The sequence below is a fragment of the Lissotriton helveticus genome, chromosome 9 (assembly GCF_964261635.1).
Source record: "Lissotriton helveticus chromosome 9, aLisHel1.1, whole genome shotgun sequence".
NCBI lineage: Eukaryota > Metazoa > Chordata > Amphibia > Caudata > Salamandridae > Lissotriton > Lissotriton helveticus.
In genome coordinates, this window is record NC_136070.1 from 340,899,740 (window position 1) to 340,926,292 (window position 26,553).

A 26,553-nucleotide genomic window follows, 5' to 3' on the forward strand; every position below is an offset into this window, starting at 1 on the left:
CAGAGGCTTTGGCTCTGCCTACACTTGTATGTGTTTTGACAAAAGCACACTATGCAGTACGCTGTCATGGATGAAAGCAGATTATAAATGACAAACAGACTAATGGCAGAATAGACCTGACCTAAAGGCCCTTTATGTATCTACATGGATATATATTTATATATAGATCTACATATTATTCAATGTTTTTTGTATTACAAGTTCCTGGCAGACAGGTAAGAAGAGATTCTAACTAGAATTATTGCAGCACAATCTTTTCCTATTAGGGTTTGTCAAAGAAAGAAATCAACACCATAATTCTTCCCTACAAAGGTATTCTGTGACCTTGCATGGGACAAAATACATTTATGAAGGCTTTAAAACAGAGAAATAACAGGCCACCCTTAAATACTGAATGAATTTAACATATGTTTTTCACAATTTGTCTGTAGTCCTACTGTGTTTATAATAAAGGCTCTAGCCTTTATCATTGTCCTATCATCATAACCTACTAAAGCCTACTGTTCTAAGAGTAAACTTTCCACAAGGCAACCATATTGCATATAACATTAAAAGTACAAATATTTACAAAATTACAACTGGCAAAGCAAAATCCTATCTCTTTTAACGCCTTAACCGCGGCACAAATTCTGCCGCGGTGCGGGGCGTTCCATTGAGTGGGCGTGGCTGCAAAGCCAACGGACGTGCGCAGCACTAGGTAGTGCTTGCGACGGCCGTTGGCCGACGGGTGCAACAAAGGGGTTAAAAGAGCATAATAAAGATTATTTAAGTGCTTACCTTTTATCCCTTTTATGTAGTGTACCCATGAAGGTGTACACCACGCATATAATCCAATGACCCTTATTGGCTTACGAGGTTTAAATTAATAATCCCGAGTGCTCTATTTGTGGTAGGGTGGTTGAGCAGTTTAGGCTTATCAGAGGGTAGTGTTACGCATTTGTTGTACACACAGATTTAATAAATGAGACACACACTCAAGAAGAAAGTCAAGACCAATTTAGAAAAAAAACACAGATTTTACATCATTTTAGACACCAAGATCATAAGAATCCGGTAAGTACTTTCGGAGATAGGAATTTCTATAGAAATAGAAAATAAAGTTGAATAAAGTTTTGAGGTATGAGCCTCGAATGCGGTAATGTTATCCTATGGGAGAACATACACTGCATAGGTACACTTGCGAACAGTTTTGAGAGATACCTTTAGGGACTTAAGGTGTTTAGGGGCTAAGGTCCAAGAAACGACCAGCAGTTCGGGTTTACTTGCCCTGGTGAGTCAGAGTGCAGAGGTGCTGCTCGCATTGGTAGCCTTGGGAGCTACACAGTAAAGTCAGTAGCAAAGCTACCTGCCAAAGAAAAGCTGCAAGTGGGGACTTAGGGACAAGTCTGGCAGAACCCAAAGGGTTGGTTTCAGTGAACCCGGGCTGGGGGCTCGGGTGCAGAGGTGTTTTGGCTGGTAGGTCGCTGTGCTTAGTGGTTTTCACTTAGCTCTGGTGACCTGGAGTGGGAGAGAAAACAGGACCGCAGGGACACTTTCATTGTTGACCTCAGTGATCCTAAAGTCCCTCATCAGCAGGTTGATTTCGGCGTTGTTGATGTCCGGGATGGACAAACACTGACCTTGGTTGTGGTAAGTGCTTTGGTACCCAGGGTATAGGTGCTGAGCGACTCCTGGAGGACCTGACATCTCCAAACTCGGTAGGGGGATGGATCTGACCGCCTGCCGCAGCAAAGACTTCTTCCTGGTGAGATGCTCCCTTGGTGGACTGGATGGTCAGCAAATCGAGGTAGAGGACAAGTCTGGTTGGTGCCTACAGCTCGCAGAGAAATGGCTCCTCCACCTCGAGGGAGATGCTGCTTGGTTGTTGAACTGCTGGACAGTTCTCTACAGGCTTGGGAGGATACACAGCTTTTGGTTGGTGCAACTGTCGAGGTACCATCAGCAAAGTAGGGTTTGGCGCCAGGTTCATGGTAAGTCCTCAGTTCTTGCAGTGACTGTTCTCTTCTGTCATTCTTCGGCTCCCAGTATTCGAATTTGAATTCCTAGTTTCAGAGGGCCACCTAAGTAATTTAGGGGTGTTAAGGGGATGTAATGTAGTAGCCAAAGGGCAACTTACCGCTGGGGTGATTACACCCCTTATGTGACTACTTCTTGTGGAGTGTGGGGATAAACCTGATCCAGTGTTACTAGTTTGACCAATAACAAGATGGTGAAGCCCTTCTTCAAGTGTCCACTTAAGGTGGTCCACCTTAGGGGTGTACCTAGCCTGATAGTACAACACACCTGCTGATTCGCTATTTTTCCCACCTACTCTGGGACCAAATGGGTCCCAGGGCAAGGTGTGGCATCCTCCAGGTCTGGAGGAAACCGTGGTCACATTTCAAAGGTGGCAGAGGCTTTGAAAGCCTCTGGCCTGAATATGCTAAATCACTATCCATCCTGCTGGAGGAGGTGTAAACACCTCCTGCCAGGAGCAGGTATTGTTCCTGACCTCTGAGAGCATTGGCTCTCCAGAGCTGAGGTTCAGAAACTCATCCGTGGTGGCAGGCTGGAAGAGACCAGTCAGTCAGCACAGTTAATGACTGGTAGGTTTCAGGGGGTACCGCTAAGGTGCCCTTTGGGTGCATGTCATAAGAAATCCAACACTGGCATCAGTTTGAATTGATTAAGACAAGGTGTTTGATACTAAACACCATTATTTTCTGTGAAACCATTATGTAGCTGGGCATTTTGTAATGATCAGAGCTGAGTACATATCCTTAAGATGGCTTCCTGATCACTTGCAATTTTGTGGCAATGGAGCCAGATTTCACTGGGGTATATCCGCTTGTGCAGATATGTCCTCACATATAATATAATGCACCCTGCCTTAGGGCTCTAAGGCCTGCGATTAGGATGACTTACATATATTAAATGCATTGTGTATGGGCATTGCACACAGGAAGTGTGCCATGTCATGTTTTCAAAATGGTTTGCACAATTTCAGGCATCCTGCAATGGCAGGCTGCATGCAGTTTTTGGTTGGGACTCTCTGGGTGGCACAATACATGCTGCAGCCCCTAGGGACCCTTTTTGGTACCCATGGCCTGGGTACCAACTGTACCATTTACTTGGGACTTACAACTGTGTTAAAGTCCTTGCCAATTGGGTTACAATTAGACATGTACCTTTTTTAAGGGAAAGAGCACTGGCACTGGGGTCCTGGTGAGCAGGGACCAATTGTACTTTCCAGCGAAAAACATCAGTACTAGGGCATAACATCGGGGTGACCATGTCAAATAGGGGCACTTTCCTACAATAAGCATGCTAGTGCTCGGCATAGCTACTTGAATCTTAAGGAGGGTCGATCTTCTGAAAGTAATCCTTTTATCTATTCCAGGTCTGTAATACACGACAATTTTTGGTCCGAGGCCCACAAAAGCTTCTAACATAGCTTTGCTCAAACTAGATGATGTGGCGTTTTCTAGCACAAGTTTGCTTCAAATAAGTGTTCATCAATCAAGACGTCTGGAGATGGAGGCTCAAGAGCAAAGGGAATTTCTCATGTAAAAAGGTGGTGGTTGGGGCAAAGCTGGTCCTAAAGGATAGAATCGTGGCATGAGGTGATTGACAGAACTGGATTTGATTTCCACGTTATTTCATGCTGTATAGCAGCTAATACCACATCCAAAGCAAAATGTCTTCGTAATGAGGTACATAGTGTAGATTAGCAGAAGTTGTGACTGTGTTCCTCCACAAACTTGGGGAAGTTTAAAAAAACAGCTACACTGGGTGCTGGTGACTGCTTGATGCCTGAAATAATATGTAAGGACTTGTTTTCTATCACAATACCTCAGTTTTCCATGGCTAAGTGTTGCCAGTAACCTCTTACTAATACCCAGTTTCATGATATTAATTCATCGATCTTGGAAGGAGGTTAAATGCCTTTGCCAGTATTCAGATTTGTGACCTGCGGGTCCCACACAAGTGCTTAATGTGAGCCATTGATGGCAAGTAGGGTCCACAGGCACTCATTTTTGGGAACCAGCAGTCATTTGTTCTCAAAAGACCTTAATCCAAAGCAAGAAAGTGAAAAATGCAAAAGAGAGAAAGAAGGAAGATGAGAAAATTAGACAAACAGTGGTAAAGGGAGAAAGCAGCGATGAAAAAGAATCTACAAGAGAGAGTTAAAGAGGTTGGGAGCATCTGGTGGTGGATTAAAGAGCCATGAGGTGGAATCAAGACTAGGCAGCCTAGTTTTCAGCTTCCGAACAAAACGTTGGGCTGGGCACTTATTCTTTTACAATGAACAGTCCCACACTCATGTCAGCAACAAACACGCTGGCCCTCAATGTGAGTGGGAACTTGTGGCCTGATTTAGATCTTGGCGAAGGGGAAAACTCTGTCAAAAACGTGACGGAGATCCAGTCCACTATATTACGATCCCATTATATCCTATGGAGATCGTAATACGGCGGACGGGATATCCGTCATGTTTGTGACAGATCATTCCATCTGCCAATATCTAAATAGGGCCAATAATTCCTTAAGTGGCTGGTGAGATCTGCAGAACACTTGAGATCTGTTTACTTGCGAATTCCAACTCAGTTGTAAGTCTTTCATGAATTTTGTGAAAGCAAGGTGACAGGGTTCATTGTGCAAGAACACTTGGATAAAAACTGCCCTTCAAATGCACAGTGAGAGCATCCACTGGAAGCCCAACATGGTCTGTGAAAATGCAGGAGATTTTTTTGTGGTACATAGAAAACAGTGCTTAATGGTGTTCTGAAAAACGACCTCCAGGCTCTTGCCATTGGACTCAATGGTCAGGCCATGTCTAGGAGACAGTGTCTCACTTTCATAATGGTCTTTCTATTGAGGAAATCATGTTCTGTTCTAGATCTTTTATGGCACAGACAGCCTGTGAGCATCCAGGGCTTTATTGTGTTGACACAGTGGACTATGGTTGGGTCTGATATTATTTGATCTTGCCAGTGGCATCAATATGATTAGGTATCTTATTGTCTCTAGTATATATTGTGATATCTAATGATAGCTGACGTAAATGTTGAGGTGCAGAGATGGAGGTGATCCTTGAGGTTCACCGGTTTACCTGGAAGGAAGCAAGGATGGATTTGTATGGTTTAAAATTATGGAAATAATTACAAGGGAATACGATAAGTAATTTTCCAGTGGATTAAGAAAGAATTACAAGCCTCTGTTGTGATATCCTATGGTTCTTTTTTTGCCAAAAATCGTGTTGCGATTCAGAAAACATGGTGTTGCATACACTTGTATACTCAGTGTTGCTACTACCTAAATATTGGTGCCTGCAGGTAAAAGAAGAGAGAATTTTCTGACTCTCTGTTCGATATGGAAGGACCCATGAGGTGCAACCATGACTTCCATTACTAAGCAATGCACAGTTCTAAAGTAAAGGTAGAATCATTCTCATTTTGCATACTGTATTTTGGTAATGCAGATAATCAGAACAGGCAATACCGTCATTGACTGCAAAATCCATGCTCTACCTCGTCATTGACTGCAAAATCCATGCTCTACCTTTGGAACAGATTAGGATGTGATTCTTTTATACGTACATTCAGCAATACCCTAGATTTGGAACTGTAAGGCAAGCTGGCCACTTCCGAGGCACTCCATGCCTGAATTTTCAATTAAAAATATAAATGCTATTGAGGCATTCAGGATTATAAATAAATACAATCATCTCAGAGTTGAGCAGATTGCATAAGGCGAGAGTACACCTTTATTGACCTCTTGATTACTGTAGTGCGGCGGTCTCAAGTGTTTCAGCCGCGTTGTTGACTGGTGTCTATCAGTGGCTCGCATCATCTGGTTTGCCAGTTGTTCAAATCCCATACCATTCAGACTTTCAGTGTCCAGAATAGGTGTTATAGTGGAAATTCCTCTTGGAACACCAATTCCTGCATATTTTTTTCCCATTACATGCACTTTTTCCTGTGCTCATTTTCTAGGTTTTTCCAGAAGAAATGAGCGTTGTGAAAAACAGCTAAGTAGTACAGCCTTCCCACACAGCCTGTAATCCTGATTTGTGTGTAAACTCCGGTTTACCGCTAAGTCAAGGTTAATGTAATTCTTGCAAGGAGGCCCTATCTATGGTGTAAACAGGAAGCACGGATTGATATTGTATAGTAACAACAGCAAACCAATGCTTTTCACACAGCGCTTACTGTTTACTGATCCACTTTCAGGTGCTAGGCCTTTAGTGCTTATCAGTTTTGAAGGATTAAAGACCCTGAAACCCAACATCTTCCACTACAGTGCAAGCTTCCCATGTCACCTGCCTATATGCCCTAAACTCCTCACATTAATTTCATCTGACATCCATTTTCTGCAAACTTATATCAAACAGCCACTTAAAATAACAGTAGAAGGTAAGCGATTGAGAGGTGACTATGTGAACGGGAATATTATTCATGAATGTCCGAGAAGCTCCTCACGCAAGATGCTCCCAATGCGTCTCGATGGACGACACTACTCATATTTTCTGTCCATGTGTCCCAGAGTCATTCTGTTTGTCGATGTTCCAGAATCTCCTCACATTATCTGTCCAACAGCCTCATGCTCCTTACATAGTTAGGCAAAACACCCTTATGAGATTAGACAGTTTGTCAAAATGCCCTAAGCTCCTCCTCCGAGATACTTACACAGTGTGTCCAGTGCTCCAAGATCCTTACTTGGTGTGTCCAGTGCTCCAAGATCCTTACACAATGTGTCCAGTGCTCCAAGATCCTTACACAGTGTGTCCCATGCTCCAAGATTCTTACACAGTGTGTCCAGTGCTCCAAGATCCTTACACAGTGTGTCCAGTGCCCCAAGATCCTACACGGTGTGTCCTGTGCTCCAAGAGCCTCACATGGTGTGTCCAGTGCTCCAAGATCCTCACATGGTGTGTCCAGTGCTCCACGATCCTTACACAGTGTGTCCAGTGCTCCAAGATCCTTACACAGTGTGTCCAGTGCCCCAAGATCCTACACGGTGTGTCCAGTGCTCCAAGAGCCTTACATGGTGTGTCCAGTGCTCCAAGATCCTTACATGGTGTGTCCAGTGCTACACGATCCTTACACGTTGTGTCCAGTGCTCCAAGATCCTTACACAGTGTGTCCAGTGCTCCGAGATCCTTACACGGTGTGTCCAGTGCTCCAAGATCCTTACACAGTGTGTTCAGTGCTCCGAGATCCTTACACAGTGTGTCCAGTGCTCCAAGATCCTTACACAGTGTGTCCAGTGCTCCAAGATCCTTACACAGTGTGTCCAGTGCTCCAAGATCCCTACACAGTCTGTTCAGGGCTCCAAGATCCTTTCACGGTGTGTCCAATGCTCCAAGATCCTTACACGGTATGTCCAGTGCTCCAAGATCCTTACACGGTGTGTCCAGTATTCCAAGATCCTTACACGGTGTGTCCAGTGCCCCAAGATCCTACACTGTGTGTCCAGTGCACCAAGATCCTTGCACAGTGTGTCCGTACACAATGTGTCCAGTGCTCCATGAGCCTTACACAGTGTTGTCCAGCGCTCCAAGATCCTTACACAATATGTCCAGCGCTCCAAGATCCTTACACAGTGTGTCCAGTGCTCCAAGATCCTTACTTGGTGTGTCCAGTGCTCCAAGATCCTTACACAATCTGTCCAGTGCTCCAAGATCCTTACACGGTGTGTCCAGTGCTCCACGGTCCTTACATGATGTGTCCAGTGCTCCGAGATCCTTACATGGTGTGCCCAGTGCCCCAAGATCCTACACGGTGTGTCCATACACAATGTGTCCAGCGCTCCAAGAGCCTTACACGTTGTGTCCATACACAATGTGTCCAGCGCTCCAAGAGCCTTACACGATGTGTCCAGTGCTCCAAGATCCTTACACAGCGTGTCCAGTACTCCGAGATCCTTACACGGTGTGTCCAGTGCTTCAAGATCCTTTCACGGTGTGTCCAATGCTCCAAGATCCTTACACGGTATGTCCAGTGCTCCAAGATCCTTACACGGTGTGTCCAGTATTCCAAGATCCTTACACGGTGTGTCCAATGCTCCAAGATCCTTACACGGTATGTCCAGTGCCCCAAGATCCTACACAGTGTGTCCAGTGCCCCAAGATCCTTGCACAGTGTGTTCGTACACAATGTGTCCAGTGCTCCAAGAGCTTTACACGGTGTGTCCAGCGCTCCAAGATCCTCACACAGTCTTTCCAGTGCTCCAAGAGCCTTACACGGTGTGTCCAGTGCTCCAAGATCCTTACACGGTGTGTCCAGTGCTCAAAGATGCTTACACGGTGTGTCCAGTGCTCCAAGATCCTTACACGGTGTGTCCAGTGCTCCAAGAGCCTTACACGGTGTGACCAGTGCTCCAAGAACCTTACACGGTGTGTCCAGTGCTCCAAGAGCCTTACACGGTGTGTCCAGTGCTCCAAGGTCATTACACAGTGTGTCCAGTGCTCCAAGAGCCTTACACGGTGTGTCCAGTGCTCCAAGAGCCTTACACGGTATGTCCAGTGCTCCAAGATCATTACACGGTGTGTCCAGTGCTCCAAGGTCCTAACACAGTGTGTCCAGTGCTCCAAGATCCTTACACACTGTTTCCAGTGCTCCAAGAGCCTTGCACAGTGTGTCCAGTGCTCCAAGAGCCTTACACGGTGTGACCAGTGCTCCAAGAGCCTTACACGGTGAGTCCAGTGCTCCAAGAGCCTTACACGGTGTGTCCAGTGCTCCAAGGTCATTACACAGTGTGTCCAGTGCTCCAAGAGCCTTACACGGTGTGTCCAGTGCTCCAAGAGCCTTACATGGTATGTCCAGTGCTCCAAGATCATTACACGGTGTGTCCAGTGCTCCAAGGTCCTAACACAGTGTGTCCCGCGCTCCAAGAGCCTTACACGGTGTGTCCAGTGCTCCAAGAGCCTTACACAGTGTGTCCAGTGCTTCAAGATCCTTACACAGTGTGTCCAGTGCTCCAAGAGCCTTACACAGTGTGGCCAGTGCTCCAAGATCCTCACACAGTGTGTTCAGTGCTCCAAGAGCCTTACACAGTGTGTCCAGTGCTCCAAGAGCCTAACACGGTATGTCCAGTGCTGCAAGATCATTACACAGTGTGTCCAGTGCTCCAAGAGCCTTACACAGTGTGTCCAGTGTTCCAAGAGCCTTACACAGTATGTCTAGTGCTCCAAGATCATTACACAGTGTGTCCAATGCTCCAAGACCCTTGCATGTGAGGGGAAAGCAACACACGGGGAAGCCCACAAAGCAAGGAAATAATAAGCAATGTGCTGACTGAAAGCCCACTCTAATGACTGGTTCTGTATACAATAAGCCTTCAACAGAAAGTATAAAGTTGCTTGTAGACACTGGTCTGAGTGCAGGCCGTCCCTTTCCACGTGAGCTGCAGATTACATCATGTGTATTCTGAGGATTTATTACCTATTCCCAGAGTTTGTCCTGATTTTGCATGCCTTTTGAAAGAAACTAATAATACCACACTGCATGTTTACACACAATGGCACAGCTGTCGTTTATGATCTTTTGTTGGCCGAGCATTCAACTGGGTTATTTTTAACACACGTGGAGTTCGAACAGTGTTGCAGCAGACAAGGATTAATGCAGTGTCCGGGTTCTACGTCAGAGCCCACCTCCTTCAGGCTGCAAAGCCTCACGCGCGCACAGTTTACCACATTCCCGCTCGTTTTATTGTGTGCACAGCAGCCACTTATATTGTAAGCTAACAAAGAGCGCAGGCCCGGTGGCGTCACTCCGATAAGAGGAAAATAAGTAGATAACTAGGTTTTTGACAGAGGTCAAGGAGTCAAGCCCGTCAATCACCCAGTCACACCAGATATGCGTAATGGAAAAACAAGATAACACGGTACGGTTGTTTCTTAAATAAACTAATAGGAAAATTGGTTACAGTCAAATTTTCCCAAACTATTTCTGCATTGAAGAATGCAGAAATAGTACAGCAACCCTAACCATCTATGTGTGTCACATTGAGCGAAGACCTTGATTGCTCCACAAATGGGGGCAGATTTACAAGAAAGTGACTCAGTGCGGAATGCAAGCCATTTGGCTGCGCCGCAGAGTCACTTTCAAAGCACAGGGATGCAACATATTTACAACAATATGTCGCATCTCTGTGCTTCCCCCTGCGCTGGCACACAAACTGCTGCCATGCGCACAGGCACCCTTGAACTATGGTGCAAGGATGCCTGCGTCGTGGGGAGATTGTTTTTGTGCAGTAACGGGCACCTTCCTGCACAAAAACAATCACTACAGGCATTTTCCTCTTTCAATGCGTGCTGTAGAATGCAGCATGCATTGAAAGAGGAAAAAACAAGGAGAAATGAAAACGTTTATCCTCGTTGCGCCAGAGGCGTAGCATTCACATGCATTTCCAGATTTACGATTTCTCGAAAATCTAGAAATGTGTCTAGTTACACACCCATGGAACACCACTTTCACGCAACGTGCTGCGTGTAAACGGCCATATTTACAAGGACAGGAAAAGCCACGCAAATATGGAGCCGTAAATCCGCCACCAGTGCAACACAAAAAGTGATGTACTGGTGGCGCAGGGGGCTTGTAAATCTGCTCAATAGTATTTAGTGATAGTATTGGCTCATTCAAAAGCTATATAAAATACAATAAAATAAGATGGTGTGAGGCAAGGGGGGGGTGGTGGGGGGGCAAACAGTATCACATTGCGGCTTCGATTCCCCCCTTAGGACGAGGGCGTGGGATGGGCCTAGGCAAATACATTTTATGCACCCACCTCACCGCCCCCAAACCCTCCACAAACCCGACCCCAGTAAATTACACCATTCCCAGGCGTTAATGGCTTTACACATGCAATTTACACGGACGGCTAGCCTGGCCTTATGAAATATATGGAAAATCACACTTGCAGCAAAGACAATGGGTGGTTCGCATAGCTGGATTCAATAAGGGATCGTCAGCCCAACAAGCCAGAAAACCTTCCCTGAAGAACCAAAATGCAAGTTTCTGATAACCATATAAAAGAGGTGCTGTGGTGGAGAAATAATTAGAATACCGCATACTACTGCAGGTAAGTACGGGAAATGTTTTAGTTTCACTCTTCAATGCTGCCTACGAAAAAGTTCGATGTTTAGATAATATAATTGGGAAACTGTACTATAAAATTAATTGTATAGCCACATTTAGTTTAAAAAAACATGCAGGTTTTGGCGAGGTATCCCCTCTCCCAAACCATTCTATAAAAGGTAAGACTTCGTGAGCCTTAGAGCTGGCATTAAAAGCTTTTCCACAGCCGATTTTAGCTCCCAGCCCAGCTCTGTTTGCTGACTTTTTCATCTTCTTTGCTTTGTGAAAACTGCGCGTGACGAACAATGCTTAATTTCATGCTGTAGTTTGATCAGATCAAGAAAAAACAGTTCTCATCCTTTATTCTAGTAGGGATTAAGGGCACACTTTACGGTGGTTCAGCTAAATCATGTAATAGTAGATGCCAGGAAAACAGTGCGATCAAACGCCAGGCGTCTCTTGCATGCAAAGCAACCCAGGAGGCAATCCACCTCCTTCTGCCTCCACCAAGAATGACACTAATGGTATGTGCACCCTTTACTTCTGGGGTGTCCAACGTAGCTTTAAGAGGCCAGATCCATGCTCGGAGCTGGTCCTGTGCCAGCTGCCCCCGACGCCGTAGTGCAGCTCTTGCCTTGCTGCCTGCTTCTGTTTACTTTCCTTGTTTCCATCCTCCCTCTAGTCAGCCGTTTTCATTTTTGTATATTCTATGTTGTGCCCCCCCTTCCCCTGCTGGTCAACCTTTCAATTTTGTATTAGGCCCCTCGCACCCGCTGTTTCGCTTTTTCCTGCCTTCAACACCGCCCGCCTCCCAGCACTTCTCCCACCCCAGGACCTACTTAATGGAGGCCGCAGCGTGCGGCGCTATGAAGGTGCACCAAAGGCAAGCCCGTCTGTGACCATCCGCACCTGGACCGTGCCCAGTGCTAGGACCCCTGGCCTCCCTCCCTCCACCGGTACACCTCCAATGAGCTACAGTCCCTCAAACCCAGAAGAGACACCAACTGCTGAATCACCTCACCTGGAACCACAAAAGGCCCCTTCACCTGCCAGAGCGCTTGCTTCACCTGCAACATTAAGCCCCCCAATGACTCCAAACCCACGGCACCCGACCATAAGGCTCCACTACACACAACTCAATGTCTGATCCCTCTGCAAGCATGCAACTGAAGTCTGGGACACCATACCTACCCTCACCTCTGACGTGATGTTCATCACAGAAACTTGGCTCACCCCCTCATCAGCGCCTGACATCGCCACCGAGACGCCCCCGGTTAAAAGCTGCTACACCACGTGGCAGACATGGCGGAGGCATCGCCATTGTCCACAAAGACACCCTCCAGTGCACCACCCTAAACGACAACAGCAGGCCAATCATGGAACACCTCAACTTTCAGGTCAAACTTGACGCATAAACCACCATCAGAGGAACCCTCGCATCCAGACTGATGGACCGCTGTCCTAGTTTATGCAACACCATCACCAACTTCATCGCCCCCTGACATTTAACTTCAATTGCTACATCTTCCTAGGTGACCTGAACTTCCACCTCGAAGTCCCCAAAGACATCAACTCTGCCATCCTCCTGGAGAACATGAGCAAAGCTGGCCTCTCACGGCTAGTCTCCACCCCCATGCACATCGCAGAGCACGCTCTGGACCCTGTCTTCTCCTCCAGTGACAGAATCAAGTTATCCCACTCAACCGAACTGAGCTAGACAGATCAGAGCACCGTCCACTTCACCCTCACCACCTCCCCAAAACCCCTAGCCAGATCACCCATCTGACTCCGCGGAAAGTGGAACAAAGTCACAGAACCCCTTTGGACCTCCGCCCTCACAATAACCAGGCTTGACCCTTCCGACAACCTCAAACTCAACAGAACTTCTCGAATTGGATCTCTGCAGACGCAGACACCATCGCCCCATGAAAGAAAACCTTGCAACAGACCTGCTAAGCACGCCAGCTGGTTCACCTCCAAGCTACATGTTCTTAAACGTGACTGCAAGAATTTAGAGAGACGTTGGCGCTCTAGCAAGAACCCCTCCTAACTCAGCTCATTCAGATCCGCCCTCGTCAATTACCACCACCATCTCAGGGAGACCAAGAAGAACGCCCTCACCAACCGCATTGAGGCTCACGCAACAACGCAAAAGAGCTCTTCACCATCGTCAGAGTTCCCTTGCCCAGCTGCCACTGAAAACTCGATTCACCCCTACCAAGCCCTTTGCGACACCCTAGCGGACTACTTCCACCAGAAAATCACAGACATCTACAGCAACTTCAACCCCCAACCCACCAACTTCAGACACCTCTGCACTCTCACCTATACCACCGACACCCACGGATTAGCCGACTGCAAGCAGCTCTCCATCATCATCATAAACTCAATCCACTCAAGTGCACCAACGGACACCTGCTCACACCACATCTACAACCTAGGGAGAGAAGAAATCAGCAATCACCTCACTGAGATCCTCAACATGTCCATCACAACAGCCACCGTCCCCACCACATGGAAGCACGCGGAGGTCAAGCCTCAACTGAAAAAACCCTCTGCCAACCCAAGCATACTCAAGAATTATCGACCCATGACGCTACTCTACTTCCCAGCCAAAATCTTAGCGTAAGACATCAACCGCCAGCTCACAGAGTACCTTGAAGAGAACAACCATCTTGATGCCTTCCAATCAGGCCCCAGGGCCAACCACTGCACTGAGACCGCCCTGATCGCAGCTATGGACGACATCAGATGTCTCCGTGACCAAGGGGAAATGGCAGCCCTCATCCTCCTCGACCTCTCGGCCGCCTTCAACATCATCTCCCATCGCACCCTCATCACCAGATTCCACCACCTGGGCATCAAAGGCAACGCTCTCAACTGGATCGCTTCCTTCCTCTCAAGCCGGACATAGAGGATCCACCTACCACCTTTTTCCTCCAAACACAAGAATATCATCTGCAGCATCCCCCAGGGCCCACTCATCCCCACCCTCTTCAACACCAAATGACACCTATAGCAGACATCGCCCGCACCCAAGGACTAAGCATCATCTCATAAGCCAACGACATGCAGCTCATCCTTTTCCTCACAGAAGACACCAACACCACCAGAGTCAACTTCCAGAACACCTTGTCCAACGGTGCCAATTGGATGAAGGCCGACTGCCTGAAGCTCAACTCGGAGAAAACAGGAATTCATCTTCAGAAACAACCCCTCCCCCTGGGACAACTCCTGGTGGCCCACTGCACTCTGCCCCCCTCCTGCTCCCTCCAGTCGCACAGCACCCTCAAAATCATCCTGGACTGCCAATTAACCATGAAGAACCAATTCGATGCAGTCTCCTTCTCCTGCTTCCACACCCTTCAAATGCTCTGCAAGATCTTTTTCTGGATCCCCATCTCCACTTGGAAAATAGTCACTCAAACACTCCTCTCCAGCCACCTCTATGCCAGAACCACCTAACAACTACTCAACCACCTCCAGACCATCCAGAACACCGCAGCAAGACTCATCCTCAATCTACCCAGGAGAACCAGCACCACCCCCACATCAGAGCCCGCCACTTGCTCCCCATACAGAAAAGATGCCTTTTAAAGTTCTTGACTCATGCCTACAAGGTCCTCCACAACTCCGGGCCCTCCTACTTCAACCACCGCCTGACTTTCCATTGATCCACTAGAGAACTCTGCTACACCTCCCTCGCCCTGTCCCACACCCCCCGCATCCGCTGGAACAGCTGCAGAGGTCATTCCTTCTCCTACCTTGCCGCCAAGTCTTGGAACGGCCTCCCCCTTCATCTTCGCACCTGTCCTTCACTTGAAGAATTCAGGAAGAAGGTCAAGACATGGCTCTTCGACCAAGGATGTTAGGACCTTAGTGCCTGGAGACCCCCTGAAGTGACAAGTCGTGCTTTACAAGAACGCTTTGATCTTTGCTATTTTAAGAATATTCATGCATGGTCAATATACTTAGAACAAATCTAAATTATATTTCTATTTGTTTTGTATTGTATTGTTATTTGAATGTGCACATTAAAGTTGATCACAATTAGGTTCACTGCAATTTATAAATAATACACTTAACTAATGATAAAGTAAATCTCACGAAAGCAATGGCCAACAAAAAGTAGGAGGAAATATTATGGGAAAGATATTACACCAACACAAATGGAAGAGGTTTCAAAGTAAAGCATGCACCTCAGGCGAAATCATTTTTGGCTAGCAGGGGTTCCCAGCACATCTCAACAAATAACTGATGAAACCAAGACAATCTCAAGATGCCAGCCTTCACACAGAAAGGCATGAATGTGGAACAATGGCTTTATTTACAACTAATCTAGGTAAAGAAACAATCAGTGTGGTGTGGCTAATGACATCCATGCAAAGACCTAGAGGGTAATGTTAACATATGTTGTCACTATTTTAAGATGATAACATTTGCTAGTAGCTCATTGGACTTTCCTTGAGCAAAGGTATCTCTCAATACAGAAAAGGTTGGAAACCCCTGACTTAGAACACTCATCATTGCAGGACAGATGATAGGAATGACTTGACTGTGGAGAGTTAACAAGCAATGAGAAGATGAATTCAGTACACTCTTGGAAAACTAGCACCTTGGAGCCTAGCAAAGTTGCTTACAGGGGAAGGAAGCCACTCAGCAACAGTGCAGGCAGCAAGTATCCTGCTCCATAATAAACATCTGGCACCACGGGACCTTTCCAGGAGACTACGGTCATGATCGTTAGATGAAAATCAAGGAAAGAAAATGGAAATCCTGTATCGTCCCTCAGTGGCTGGAGATAGACCTACAACACTGGAGACTGCATGAACTATCCAGGGAATCAGAGCCATAAGGAGATGCACAGAATAAAGCAAAGAGGACAGCTATCAAGCAAGACATGTTACTAAGACTTGTGACCTTCTGCAAGACCACTGTTATATTTATGAATAAGGGCAAGGAAACTCAAACTACACCCTTTTATATTGTCTGGTCACCCTGCTCTTGATCCAGCCTTGATTACCAAGGAGCAGAGTGGGGATGAGGGAGGCAACGGCCCATCAAAGTGATTGGCAACTTCCTCACAAAATATTGTCACCCAATGTAACACCAGCAAACTTTCAAACATCTATCCATTTTCTTTTTACAATGTGTTGAATATTGTAAACCTTGCTTTTTTGGGTGAGATGGTGGATGTGAAAGTAAAATGAGAATCATGACCAGTTAAAGATAAAAAATATACATGTTGGCCACAGTAATTATTAATATTGTCAATTTGCAAGAATTTGCTACAAAATGGATGCTCCTGGTTGCTGATAATAGAAGATCCCAAGTCAACAGTGTTTCCTTTAATGACTAGAAGAATGAAAGGCTAAGTTGGTTCTGATGGTGTCCATAAATATGCACACAAATTAATGTCTGATGGATAATAATCCCTAAACTAATGGGAGCACTCAATTAATTAAAAATTGTGGTATACATCCCTGAAACCTAAGACTCCACCCTCACCTGCAAAGCAAATAAATATAGGCATTTGCCCAACACAGGATACTCACTGGGATTTTTGAGGAAGGGGTCACATCCAGCCAGTGGTCTGACTCAACCGATTCAAGCTCTCGGAGGGAAAGTGAGCAGTGTCCAATGGTCCTCTTCCTAGGAGTCTGGCTCTGAATCTTAAACACAAGCCTCACAGTTTTCAGACTTTGCAGCTTGATGGCAAACACAAAGGTTTCCATGACCTCAATGTCCTGAAAGAGGAAATCGGTCCATGTCAACAGAGCAAAAAAAAATCCAAAACTGTCACTCCTCAATATGCAACCCTGAACAACCATTACTGAGGACTATACTTGGTACTTAAAGGTAATATTGTCTAATGCCTCTCTGTTTATGGCTTGCCAACTTGTCCGGGACACTGACTCTTTAATGATCCAAGCCATATAGTGACAAGTAGGCTCACGTTGAGAATATTGGTCAACCACATGCTTTTCTACACCCTTTACATCATCCATTCAATTGGTCATCGCTGCATGTTGAATGAAATACAGGCAGACTGTTAGAAATGGGATTTTGGGTTGGACAAGGAATGGACCCAGGCCAGGCAGGAACTACAACTCTCGTCAGGGTAAGTAAACAACACACTAAAAGATAACCTGTGCTCATTCTCTGCTACCTTGGCACAGAGCAGTCAGGCTTATATAAACAGGAAATGTGTAAAGTATTTGTGCAACACCCTCATACAGTAACACAATGAATACACCACAAAAAGACTCGATACAGGTTGAGAATAATAGATTATTATATTATTAACAAAACAAGACCAAAGCAACAAACATCCAATGTATAGAAGTTGAGATATTGAATTTTAAAGCTATAAATGCAGTACAGCCCTTAGAAGCAAGCAGCGCTAAAAAGGTTCCTTTAGGTCGCGCTGGAAAGGGGGCAAAGTCAAAGTTTGGGCCGACCGCGATGGAGCCCTGTCCGGCTATAGGACAAATGCAGGCACGAGTGAACAAAGTACATTTCCTGGTCGCAAGCAAAGAGGTGCGTCGATGTCGAGGCCCACAGGTGCAGACTGCGTCGATCTTCTCCATGCAGTGAAGGCAATGCATTTATTGTGAAGACAAGTGCCGGAGTTGAGAGATGTCTAGCAATGCGCTGGATTCTGCAGCGACGTTGATACACTGGTTCTGATGCCTCGATGTCTGAAGGCTTTACACATGCAACCGGGTCAATGCGCTGGTTCTGCTATATGCAGACAGTAGGTGCATCGAAATCCGTGTTGCGAGTATCTGGGCCACTTCCAGTAAGCCAGGCACAGGAGCAGAGGTAAAGACTTTAATATCCCTAGGCCAACAAGCCCTTGGACATCACTTGGAGTGAAGGCAGAGTCCAGCTCTCCTTCAGCAGAGTCAGATAGCAGCAGGCAGCAGGGCAACAAACAAAAAAGCATGCCTTCAAAATTATCAGTCTACTCGAGTCCTTTAAGCAGCACAGTAGTGGTTAGTTACAAGTCCAGTAGTGTCTGATTTTAGGGGGTCAGAGACCTAATACTTATACCCAAAATTGCCTTTGATGTGGAGGTGACTTCAAAAAAGCTCTTTAAAGAACACAAGGATCCCTTTCAACCTAGTCCTATATGCTAGGGTATCTTGAAGAGGGGGGGGCGGTAACCAGTCCTTTGAATGGGGACCAGACACAGCCTATTCAAGTGAAGTGTTAGCCCCTGACTTTCATCCTGCCCAGGCAAGGCCATCAGAATGCAGATGGGTACTGATACACACCTATCCTTCCCGTGTTGTGACTGTCTAGAGGGAATGCACAAAGGGTAGCTGTCACCCATCCCAGATGGGTTTGGAGACAGACTGTCAGGCACACAGAGCAGTAAGTGCAGAGAAATGCGCTCATTTCTAAAAATGCCATTTCTAGAACAATAATGTTAAATCCAACTTCACCAGTAAGGGGGATTTATCATTACCATTCCAAAGACCTGAAACATAAAAAAGCTACTCACTTCTCATTGGGAATTAACAATAAAAAGTGAATAAGGGAATTCCTAATGTTATCCTATGACAGGAATAGGCCTCACAGTAGTAAAAAACGAATTTGGGTGTTTGTCACGACTCGGACATGTAAAGGTTAAACACACATGTCCTACATTTCACTTATATGGCACCCTGCCCTTAGGGTTACTTAGGGCCTACCTTAGGGGTGACTTATATGTAATAAAAGGGGAGGGCCTGATTCACAAAGGCAGAATGAGACGAAAGTCTAACTTTACGACTTTAGGTTTTAACAAAGGGCATTTACTATTCGTAAATGCCGTTTGTGAATACCCAAAGTCATAAAGTTCAACTTTTGGTATTCACAAAGGGCATTTATGATTAGTAAAGTTAGACTTCCGTCTCAGTGTACCTTTGTGAATCGGGCCCGGAGTCTATTGCTTGGCAAGTAGGTATTAGGGGCCAAGTCGAGACAGGTTTGAAAGGCTACTAATGTCGGTTGCACAATTAGTGCTGCAGCCCCACTAGTAGCATTGAAGTACAGGCCCTGGGTATATGGTATACCACTTTACAAGGGGCTTACCAATACATCAGATATGCCATTCAGGTATACACCAATGTCATCATGTTTAGGGGAGAAGTGGTAAAATGCCTGGAGTCCTAAAGCCAACAAAAAAAGGCCAGAAAAAGGGGAGGAGGCAGGCACAACGTTTGGGGTGATCCTTCAGAGAGGACCACTTTCCAAAACGATTCTCCATCCCTCCCACAGCTGAAAGCCAGGGTAGGCTAAACAATACCTTGATGGACTTTCCTGCTTAGGGCGATAGAGCATGGAGAATGGCCCACTACTGCAGGAGTACCTGCCAGTTCTACGCCTCTCTGAACACAGTTGGATTCCTCAGTTTATGCTCTCCGGGGCCACTGAGCTAACCCATGGGGAATCCTTCTCCTTATCTGGGGACCCCATGTGTGCAGATCCTCAATTTAACTTGCTCACAGATGCATCCCAGTAGGCCGATAGTACCACAATGGCCAACAAAGTGAATTAGCCCATTCCAACCCTTGGGCCTAGCCTCTATCCCCAACCTAAGGAAAACTCTGTCCACAAGGAAAGCAACTAATTGAGACCACTGACAGCTGTCAGTGTGTCCTCTGTGGTTTCTCTTAGTGGGGGGCTATAGCCCCAGGTGCCTTGCATCCTTTCAACACTCTTCTTCCCACCAATTCAGGGGTAGAATCCGGCAACTGGTCTTTCAACCCAGGGTCTGTACCCTTAGGTTTAACAGGAGTCAGTGGTGAGTCCTCCGCCACCCCGCCCATCCATCTGGGGTTACGTACCCTCCTTCTTGGAGTGGTACCCCAGAAAAAAACTGTTGGGCTCTTGTTGCAGCTACCCCTCCCACCTGTTCAGGGGTGATACCCTGAACCTGACCCTTCAACCCAGGGCCTGTACCCTTATGCTGAATATGTGCCTGGCAAGCCAAAACTTCCAGGGGAGTACAACTCTCCTCCCCCTCAAGGGGAAACAGACACTACATGTGTTATGGAGCAGCCTGCTTAGCACAGGTCTTCAGCCATCTGTCCCTGTGACAGTTGATGGAGCCCCCAGGCCAGAAGTGGCTTTACCAGTGTCAGTCTTGGGGTGGTCTGGTCTCAGAGCTGGCAACCCCTGATCCTCTGGTCCTTCCACTTTGGACTTTTCCCACCTTTTACCCCTCCATCTGGGCATCTCTACCCTCCTTGGTGGAGTGGTACTGCAAGAAACCAGAACTGGTTGGGCACTTGTGACAGCCCCCGCAAGTTCTCCTGACACTGTGGGGTGCCCCTCAGTGGATAGTTTCCTGGTACAGACTAGGCTCCCCTGCTGGTGCTCCCTCTGGGAAAAATCCAAGCTCTGGGGCAGGGAATTGGGCACCCTGGGTCTCTGCCCACCCCCACCTCTCCTTCTACTCCGAGAAAGGGCATGGGACCCTTTACCCCCCCCACACACTATACTGTGTCATGTCTGGGTAACTGTGATCCTCCCCCGCCCTCGGTTGGGGGGGAACGTTACCCAATCCCCTTCGGATCACTCCCAAATGCCTTTTCAGACACTCTGGAACTCACCCAGAGGTCTGCCTCCTTTGCAAGTTCCCTGGAGTCAGAGAACTTACACTCAGCAGGGTGTTGGCGTAGGCCCAGAAAACAATAACTGAACATGTGCTCTCTGGCAATCAAACTGTACCGCCCTTCAAAAGTGTTTAACATGCAACCCTTCACCCAACTCTGCAAAAGTGCCCCACAAAATCCTTCCAGAGCTGGTGGAACAGGTTCCAACTGCACCTGAATCTCAACCTACACTCTTCTGGGGTGAATGTATACTTCTTAACCAGGGCCTCCTTCATAGGAGTATACCTTAACCTGTCCCCCTCTTCTGCGGCCAGTAGTGCGTTCCTCCCACAATCAGAATATGACCCCTTATGCCAGCTCCCCAATCCTCCTCAGCCATCCTGTGCACCTCGTGAGCTACCTCATATGCCTGAAATCACTAGTGTATGTCACCCCCCTCCTTCATGTTAGACACCAAGGGGTCGATTCCGATCCGGTAAAATTACCGTCCGTACGATTCGCATCCGGAGCCATCTCCGTACGACTCGTACACACACCGTACGACCCGACGAGTGCGATCCGGACCGGGGTATCAGGAAGCGATTTGTACGGTCCACATCAGGTAAGGGCGATTCGTACAGAAAAGCGCACATTCACATACACACCGTATGGTGTGTACCCCCCATGATCGCAGGGGTACGCACCGTACCCCTGCGATCATGGGGGGTACGCACCGTACACCCAGCGTACATGGGGTATGCACCGTACACCTAGCGTACATGGGGTACGGTGCATACCCCATGTACGCTGGGTGTACGGTGCATACCCCCCATGATCGCAGGGGTACGGTGCGTACCGCTGCGATCATGGGGGGTACGCACCGTACCCGGGGGGGGAGGGTCGTTCCGTACCTGTTTCGGGACGAACTCTGCTTTTACGGCTGTTTTCAGCTCCCGTAGAAATAGGGTCGTACGGTGCGTACCCAACACGAATCGTACTTGCCGGGTCGGACAAAGCAGCCGCGAAACGTACAGATGTCGTGTACAGCGGGTTCCGAGGGAGATTCGTACTGGGATTTGATTCGTACGGTCTCTGTACGATTCGTACGGAGTTCAGCACCTGGTACGAATCGTACTTTGTCGTACGTACGGGGGGCGTTGCAGGGTACGATTTGTACGGGAATAACGCTCCGAACGGCGATTCGGAGCGCTTTTTACCGGATCGGAATCGACCCCCATGTCTCTGGGTATGTGGACTTTATCTTTAGCACTGCATACAGTAGTTTTGCTGCCACCACTGGACTCTACCTGCTTTGCTTGTAAGTTTAGTTTCTTCAAACTAAGCTCATGGGCCAAGTTTTCCTCTGGCTAAGGCCCTTTTAGCCTCAGCTAGGGTTTTGTCAGACTCAGCCCTTCTCTCTTCTGCTGCCAGCTGGGCCAGCTGCTGCCTCGGTTCCCTCTCAGCCTGTCTGTCCATGAGCTCCTCAGAAGACAGGGTTTGGAGACACTGTTCCCTGCAATAGATCCAGCAGGGGACTCTTTCTCTGTGGGATCCTCTCTCTCCTCCGGAGCCTTAGCCCAGTCATTTTCGTCTTCTGTTTCTCAGGGCCACTGCCCTCTTGGGCCTCTGGTTTGGGATCCTCCAGTTAGTACCAGAACTTTGAATTGTTTTGAATTCCAAATGGGTCCTCCTCAGATTCTTCCCCAAATATCTCTATTGCTGCTGCATCTCTGCTTTTGAGCTCAAATGCAAGTAGGGCAAACCGTAGGTCCAAGCAATCTGAACCTCTCTTCACAGGCAGCCTTCGCTCCTTGCAGAGCCTCCTCCGCTCCTTCATACTAAAAAAAGACAGGCAGCGTAGATCCACTTCCATTCTGCCAAGGTGAGTGCAAAAGACAAACAGAGTCCCAAGTTGTTGAAGTTAAGCAAGAGTTAAATTGATAAAAATGACCAATTTGAGAGAAACAAGAGAATTTTAAACTCATAATGGGCTTGTATAGAGATGCAGTGATGTAAATGTAAATGTAAATGTAAATGTACAGGAATTTATATAGCGCAAATCACCAAGCGGTTTCTAAGCGCTTGCTTAGGGAACCCGTCCTGGTATTCCCCTGTGAGATAACCCCGGCAGGGTATCCGCAAGGTGAAAGCCAGGCATCCCGCCGCGAGGGGCCGTTGTGGAGATTAAGCAAGCTATTGCCCAGAGTCGCAGAGTGTGAACCCTTGAATCGAGTAGGCACCGGAGCGAGAATTGTCGAGTCCATGGACATTTTAGGACTCAAGACCCCGCTGAGCCGGGAATTGAACCCTGGTCCGAGGCTGACCTCTGCTTCCAGGTCTGCCTCCTCTAACCAGTGAGCCACACTTCTCCACAGTGATCAGTGAATTACTATATATTATTGTACAAACACAAGCTAAGTACACACTAAAAGATAACCTGTGATCTCCTTCTGGTGGCTTGGCACAGAGCTATCAGGCTTATCTAAGGAGGCAAATTGTAAAGTATTTGGGCAACATACTCACATAGTAACACAATGAATACACCCCAAGAAGACTCCACACAGGTTTAGAAAAATAGATTATCATATTATAAACAAAACACTACCAAAACGACAAAAGTCCAATGTATAGAAGTTGAGATATTGAATTTTAAAGGCATAAATGCAGTAAAATGCTTAGAGGTAAGTGGCGCTAAAAAGGTTACTAGAGGTCATGAAGGATCGGGGCAAAGTCAAACTTCGGGCCTACCATGATGGAGCGCCGGCCGGCTACAAGACCCACGAAGGCCCCGGTAAACAAAGTTTCTTTCCTGGTCGCAAACAGCGAGATGTGTCGATGTCGAGGCCCGCAGGTGCAAAATGCGCCAATCTTCTCTACGCAGTGAATGTGATGCGTCTGTTCCAAAGACAGGTGCCAGAGTTAAGAGGCATAGAGCGATGCGCCGGATTCTGCCATGCATTCGAGAAGATGGGTCGATCTCATCAAACTGCATCGGTGGCAATACGCTGTCCAGTATGTCGATCTCTGGAGGCAAGGTGTTGGTTCTGATGCAAAGCGACAATTTTACTCCCACAACTGGGTTGATGTGCCGGTTCTGCTATGTGCAGACAGGAGATACATTGAAATATGTGTTGCAAGTATCTGGACCTGTTCTAATAAGCCAGGAGGAGGAGTAGAGACTTTGATATTCCAGAGTCTCAAGCAAAAGAAGGCAAGCAAACAAGCCCTTAGCGATCACTTGGAGTGAAGGCAGAGTCCAGCGCTCCTTCAGCAGAGTCCGAAAGCAACAGGCAGCAGGGCAACAAAAAAGCAGGCATTCCAGATCAGCAGTCCAGTTGAGTCCTTTAAGCAGCACAGCAGTTCTTCTGGCAGAGTACAGCAACACGTCTAGGAGGTCAGAGACCTAGTGCTTATGCCCAAAAGTGGCTCTGATGTAGGGGTGACTTCGAAAAAGCTCTCTGAAGTGCTCAGGAATACCTTTCAGTCTTGCCTGCCAGGCTATCTGTGGGGGGTAATCAGTCCTTTGTGTGGGGACAGGACACAGCCTATTCAAGTGAAGTGTTCCCCCCTCGCTTCCAACCTGCCCAGGCAAAGCCATCAGTTTGCAGATGGGTATTCAGACACACATATCCTTCCTGTGTTGTGGCTGTCTAGAGGGAATGCTCAAAATGTAGCTGTCACCCACCCCAGACGTGTATTGGAGACAGGCTGTAAGGCACACAGAGCAGTAAGTGTAGAGAAATGTTCACTTTCATAAAGTGGCATTTCTAGAAATGTAATGTTAAATCCAACTTCATTAGTAAGGAGGATTTATCATTACCACTCGAAATATATGAAACATAAAACAGCTACACTTCTGATCAGCAATAACCACTAAAAAGTGTATAAGGGACTTCCCAATGTTATCATATGAGGGGAGTAGGCCTCACAGTAGTGAAAAACGAATTTGGGTGTTTGTCACTACTAGGAAATGTAAAGATTAAACACATATGTCCTACCTTTCACTTACGTGGCACCCTGCTCTTAGGGTAACTGAGGGCCCACCTTAGGGGTGACTTATATGTAATAAAAGGGGAGTTGAAAGCTTCGCAAGTAGTTTTCAAGTCCAAGTCGAAGAGGCAGGAGACTGAACACACAGGCACTACTGTGTTAGGCCTGAGACAGATTTGAAAGGCTAATTATATGGGTGGCACAATCAATGCTGCAGGCCCACAAGTAGCATCGGAAGTACAGGTCCTGGGAATATGGTATACCACTTTACAAGGGAACTTACCAGTACATTAAATATGCCAATTAGGTATACAGCAATGCCATCATGTTTAGGGGAGAAGCACATGCATTTTAGCACAGGTTGGCAGTGGTAAAGTGCCCAGAGTCATAAAGCCAGCAAAAAGAAGGTCAGAAAAAAGAGGAGGAGGCAGGCAAAAAGAGAGGGCCAACTTCCAACACAGACAATAAAAGTGGCATTAGAAGAAGTATACTAAAGCCAATGGGCAGTACGCAGTGGTTGAACCTTGAACGTAAGCTCCAATGGCAAACACTCTAACAACAACTAATGGATTAAGGATTTGAAAAGGTGAAGGGTGCAAACCCTAGGACTGACACTTTAAGTGGCTCAGGAGGTCAAATGCTCTTGTGCGAGCAATAATGACCTACAAGACAAATTAAATCTAGAAAGAAAATGGTGGCTCATTGAAATGATGGGAATTGGAATACCAGCAAAGTGGAAGAGCAAAATGGAGGCACTCCGTTGTCGGTACCCAGTCTTGATACCTTTAGTTTGTTGATCATGGATACAACATAATACAATACATATGCTTTAAAATTCATAAATAAAAATTGGGCACAGTGGGAGACATCATATCACTCTAATGAGTACAGATTATATTTTAGCAATAGCAATACTAAAGCACATGCACCAAGAGATTGATACTCTGCACTTACACTGCTTCCTTCTCTGAGTGAAGTCTTGAAGTGCACAGGCTTCGGTAAGGTTATGGACCCCTTCATTGAAATGTAAGGGCTTTCGCCACAACTTGCAGGCCAGGACAGATCCTTGAGCTGAAATGAGGTTTATTGGAGACTTTATAAAACACATAGTACACCTGCAGCAGGTAGTAGAGCGCGTTTCCTAGATTCATAGGTGATTAGTGACATTAATTTCAACACGATACACACAGCGAGTAGAAAATAGAGATAGTGCGAGCGAGACAAATTTGATTTGAGCACAGTACATATGGTAATACGGTAATGCATATATGTACAGATACAGTATAAGTTCCAGGTGGAGGAAATGGTGTCAGCAAACAATACAGTAAAGTCTAGTGAAAAATTAAAGGCATCATCACAGACAACCTCAGTGTGATTTAGATATTAATGAGGCAATACAATAGCAATAGAAGGCATTTCTGCTCCTTTTTTGAAGGTTCGATATTAGCAATATGAAAACATTATATAAAATCAACCATATTGTCCCAGACGAAGCACCGCAGACCATACATCAAGCTCCTACCATCTCAGATTGTGGGAATGCTTCGTCTCCTAATTTAAAGGAAGATATATTACCATATTTTCCAGTATGTTTTGGTAGACTAAACGTAGACTGTGTTTTTTCAGCATTATCAGTTTTTCTGCTAAGCTTACCAGAATCTATTACAGCAGAAAAAAGACGCCAAGTGCACTATTTTGTTCATTCTTGGTCAGACAGCATTTTCTCTAAACAGACATTGCAAAAGTTTTCATATAGTATGCAGGTATGTATGACACTCGTAACACAAAATGTAGTTTGGTAAAAATAAATAGAGACTGACAACACAGAGAAGGCAGCAAAACAAGTAATTTAAAAAGCTAGACTTTTTGACTTACAAAGAAAGCTTGGAAGATCCTAATATTTTAAGGTTTCGAAA

General features: G+C 46.5%; 1 protein-coding gene across 2 annotated transcripts in view; it reads right to left on the reverse strand.

Annotated features, from left to right (window-relative positions):
* Nucleotides 1–26,553, reverse strand: part of TC2N (tandem C2 domains, nuclear) — a 255,478-nt gene that overhangs the window by 43,942 nt on the left and 184,983 nt on the right. For both annotated transcript variants that reach the window (XM_078660065.1, XM_078660066.1), the window contains exons 8-9: nucleotides 25,592–25,708; nucleotides 16,616–16,807 (exon numbers count right to left, since the gene is read on the reverse strand). In XM_078660065.1, the coding sequence (XP_078516191.1) occupies nucleotides 16,616–16,807; nucleotides 25,592–25,708 (309 nt within the window). The remainder of the gene's footprint in view (nucleotides 1–16,615; nucleotides 16,808–25,591; nucleotides 25,709–26,553) is intronic.